At 39.9% G+C, this 4,472-nt stretch overlaps 1 protein-coding gene across 1 annotated transcript; it reads left to right on the top strand.

Moving 5' to 3' along the window:
* The first annotated feature begins 1,958 nt into the window (after positions 1 to 1,958).
* Positions 1,959 to 3,665, top strand: LOC129867375 (transcription factor JunD-like). The gene has a single exon (XM_055940734.1). It carries the CDS (start codon positions 2,333 to 2,335, stop codon positions 3,146 to 3,148), a length of 816 nt encoding a protein of 271 aa, XP_055796709.1. The 5' UTR covers positions 1,959 to 2,332; the 3' UTR covers positions 3,149 to 3,665.
* Positions 3,666 to 4,472: the final 807 nt, after the last annotated feature.

Below are 4,472 nucleotides of genomic sequence, written 5' to 3'. Positions count from 1 at the left end.
GTGGTCCACCCACTGAGCGGGTCCGCCCCCACGATGCCTTGCAGAGATGGGCCTACCTATGACGCACACACGCCTCCTCGGTGTAACCCTTACCATGCCAGTATGAAGACTGGGGGAGCCGGATAAGGCTCAGTTTCAAAGTGCATACACTTCAATGTTTTGTTCTAGAAATTGAGCAGCTCCATTCACAGGAGACAAATCGGATTGTGTCTAATAACAGCAGTGGAAAATGATCTTCTATAACATCTGCGTGTAGAAACAATATGTTGATTTAGTATGGCCTTTGGGACAGGTATTTAAAGGAATAGTTCAAGATGTTGGCAATGAAGCTACTTCTCCAGAGTCAGATAAACTGGTGGATACTATTTTTATGTCTCTGCGTCCAGTATGAAGGAAGTTAAATGTAGTTTCGCAAACTAATGTAAACTAGCATTAGCACAATGACTAGACATCTAAATGAACAGTTTAGCATGCTGGGGAAGTAGACAGCCTTATTCTAAAATGTATTGAATTGTTTTTTCCCCTCATCAATCTATGACAAAGCAAAAACAGTTTTTTAGAAATGTTTTGCACATTTATTAAAAATAAAAACAGAAATACCTTATTTACATAAGTATTGAGCAGGGTGCCTGTGGATCAGTTGTTGTGGGGGGTTAAGTGCCTTGCTAAAGGGCACAAAGGCAGGCAATGGCAGCAGGAACTGTATCTCCCCTTACAGTGACAACACAGATATACACAAGTGAGGCTGATTGAGGGTAATTTGATATCTGATGTTTCTGTAGTAGTAATGGGATTCTGGCAAATCAAGCACTTTACATGTGAGTGTGCCTTTCTTGTGTTAATCAGTTGTAGTGTGACCTTGAATCCACTGACAGTCATTTTATGTATGTTTTCATGAAACTAATTATAAAAACACATAAAAACCATACTCATTGTGACAGTTTAGCAGACAGCGACATGTGGGTTAAGTACACATTGACAGATTTGTCACCCAGTCGGTTTGGGTTTGTTTACTTTTCAGTTACTGGCCCAACACTTTTTCTCCATTTGTTTTTTTCTTTATTTGATTTTCACCACACTTTTTATTTAAATGTTGTATTTTTTTTTTTTAAATATTAAAACATACAATCTACCTGCAGTGAAGCTGCTCAACATTTACAGTACATTGTCATCTAACAGACTCCCATCCAGAGCAACCCACAGAAGTAACCAGGGTCAACGCCCTGCCCAGGAGCATGTCGACAGGTCTCCCACCAGGTCAAAACGGGGACCCGAACCAGTGACCTATTGGCCACTGGCCCAAGCTCCCAACCGCCAGGCCACCAACCCTCCAAGATCCCCTCACAGTTCCACGAGAGCTGCCCCTCAACCATCTGAGACCCCTGCCGAAAAATCATAATAATAATACTAAAAATACCTCTTGAATCTTGCATCGTACACCAAAAATCTGTTCCCAGCTATTTTGCAATCTGTAGGGCACAGCAGTAACATCCTGGTCCTCAAATGAAACTGGTATACTTTCCTATTTATGGTATTTTTATTACGCCAACAGTTTTGATAATTTATATTGGGCAGACAGACCAGTTCGCTACATCATCACGGTGCCACCTGTCTTTTTTCAACCAGCACATTTGAGTTCTACCATAATATTTGTTGTAATATTTGTTATATATTTTCAGGGGGATGACATTGGAATTATAACCAGCTCTGCACCACACTTCTTAGATAAAGTCAAAATAATGTTATGGGACACTTAATAGAGCAAAAATATTTGTCTAACCGATCTAAATGACTTGTTTTACTGTACAAAATGCAAAAGAAATAGAATAGGGAAGGAAACAAGCACTGACCAACCCACTGACCACAATGCACCGCACTGTTTGCAATTTACCCGCCTTTTCCATGGTAATATGAATGGTACGTCCCCTTATTCAAATAAATTCTGGAAAAACGTAATTTTTGTCCAATCTGCGCGCTCTGAAGTGACACAATGGAACCTACGAGGATAGAAAAGATGGAGGCAGCGCGCGAGCGCACGCATAGAAACTTCTACCTCTAGCTGGAGGCTGGTCATCTATTGTTTCTTATTAATTGTTTCTTATTAAGGAAAAACAAAAAAGACATCATTAGTGAAGGAAAATGCGATCAATACACTGAACGTGGACAAGGGTAGGAAAACTTTAAACGCGGATTTGATTTGATTGTGCGCAAATTACGCATCGTTTCCTCTTCAACAACTGAGCTGTTATGGGAACCCCTCTTTCTGTTGTGAGGGTGTGCTGAATTTTTACAGCTGCTGTCATCTAAGATTTTGTATTTTTTTTTAAATATAATGAAGAAGGACATGAGTTTAAACCTGGCAAATTCCACAAATTTAAAGCCCAATCTCCGCGACACCGAGAGCATCCTCATCTCCCCGGACCTTGGCCTGCTGAAACTGGCCACCCCGGAGCTAGAGAGACTCATCATTCAGTCCAACGGAATGGTCACAACAACACCAACCTCTCAGTTTCTCTACCCCAAGTCGGTAACCGACGAACAGGAGTTTGCGGAGGGATTCGTCAAGGCTCTCGAGGACTTACACAAACAGAACCAGCTGAACGGCGGAACGTGCGCTCAAACGAACAGTATGGACTTAAGCACCAATGTTGCTCCTGTCACCATACATCTGGACCTACCCGTCTATACGAACTTGAACAGTTATGGCAATGGGCCTTTGGGCACCACTGTCAATTACTTCACAGACACTGTCCCCTTCCCACCACCTCCCTCTCATCATTTAGGCTCCACACAACAGCAAGCGCATTCCCGGCTGCAAACCTTGAAGGATGAGCCGCAGACAGTCCCTGACGTGCACAGCTTCGGCGATAGTCCGCCACTGTCGCCTATCAACATGGACACGCAGGAGCGCATTAAAGCCGAGAGGAAAAAGCTGCGGAATAGAATTGCTGCGTCCAAGTGTAGAAAGAGGAAACTGGAGAGGATATCCAGACTCGAGGACAAAGTTAAGAACCTAAAAACTCAAAACACTGACCTGGCCTCAACGGCAAATGTACTCCGGGAACAAGTGGCTCAGCTAAAACAAAAGGTTTTGAATCATGTGAACAGCGGATGCCAGTTATCACCACATCAAGTTCAAGTGTACTAGTAGCAGGATGACATTTGTCAACCAGCATAAATAAGCTCATTAGCCTTTTCTTGTTGACTCTCAAATATGTCCACTATGTGCATGGAGCCAACAACGTTACAGACTGAAAGGACTTCACTAATGTACGTTTTTGTATACTGTTTACACATTATTTCTCATGGGTGTACTTTACATAGACAGTCCCAAGACTTGACCAAACCAGCATATCGTCATTGTATTACTATATCATAGCCTTATACTGAAAGTAAAAAGTATTTGCATGTTTATTGACAAACTCGAATGTTACCAAACAGGTTTGGGCACATGTAATTTCTTACGCATTTTAACGTTTACAAGCAAGCATTTATGAACAGATTACATGTACATTTTATATTCAATGCTCCACAGTGTCTTATTTCAGTGTTTTCTTATATTAATGTGAAGCTGTCATCTTTTGTTGCACTGAATAGTTTATTTCACATTCCTATTTTTACTTGGATTCTGATATCAAATAAACTTTGCTTGATAATACAAGTTACATGTTTTGCAGTCTGTTGTGTTAATTTTCGGATTAATTTTGATGCAACAACAGAGCAAGATCCTATATTCAATGTCTCCACTGTAGGCCTTTATACCAGTTGCGTTTGCACAATAGACTAAATGAATGGGTGGGGCACAGTAAGATATTGCTCAATAGATATTTGGGAAATCCAATAAGTTAAAACTTGTGTCCAACCCAACATTGAAATCCAATGATGTACCTACATTTTTAGCTTATTCAAATTATACATGATTTAATATGAATACAAACATTTTTTTTTAGTACAACAGTTTGTTTATGGAGTTGCACAACACATACAGTACACCTACTCATTCCAGGGTTTTTCTTTATTTTTTACTATTTTCTACATTGTAGAATAATAGTGAAGACATCAAAACTATGACATAACACATTGAATCATGTAGTAACTAAAAAAGTGTTAAACAAATCAAAATATATTTTGTATTTGAGATTCTAGTAGCCACCCTTTGCCTTGATGACAGCTTTGCTCACTTGGCATTCTCTCAACCAGCTTCATGAAGTAGTTACCTGGAATGCATTTCAATTTACAGGTGTGCCTTGTTAAAAAATTATTTGTGGAATTTATTTCCTTCTTAATGCGTTTGAGCCAATCAGTTGTGTTGTGACAATGTAGAGGTGCTATACAGAAGATAGCACTATTTGGTAAAAGACCAAGTCCATATTATGGCAAGACCAGCTCAAATAAGCAAAGAGAAATTACAGTTCTTTAAGACATGAAGGTCAGTCAATTTGGAAAATGTCAAGAACTTTGAACGTTTTTTC

Source organism: Salvelinus fontinalis, chromosome 12, assembly GCF_029448725.1.
Source record: "Salvelinus fontinalis isolate EN_2023a chromosome 12, ASM2944872v1, whole genome shotgun sequence".
In the NCBI taxonomy this organism is placed as follows: Eukaryota; Metazoa; Chordata; class Actinopteri; order Salmoniformes; family Salmonidae; genus Salvelinus; species Salvelinus fontinalis.
This window is presented reverse-complemented; position numbering and strand designations above follow the sequence as displayed.

Bases quoted from the DNA above. Each gene is read 5' to 3' on its own strand.
- LOC129867375 (XM_055940734.1), top strand. From the start codon at position 2,333: ATGAAGAAGGACATGAGTTTAAACCTGGCAAATTCCACAAATTTAAAG.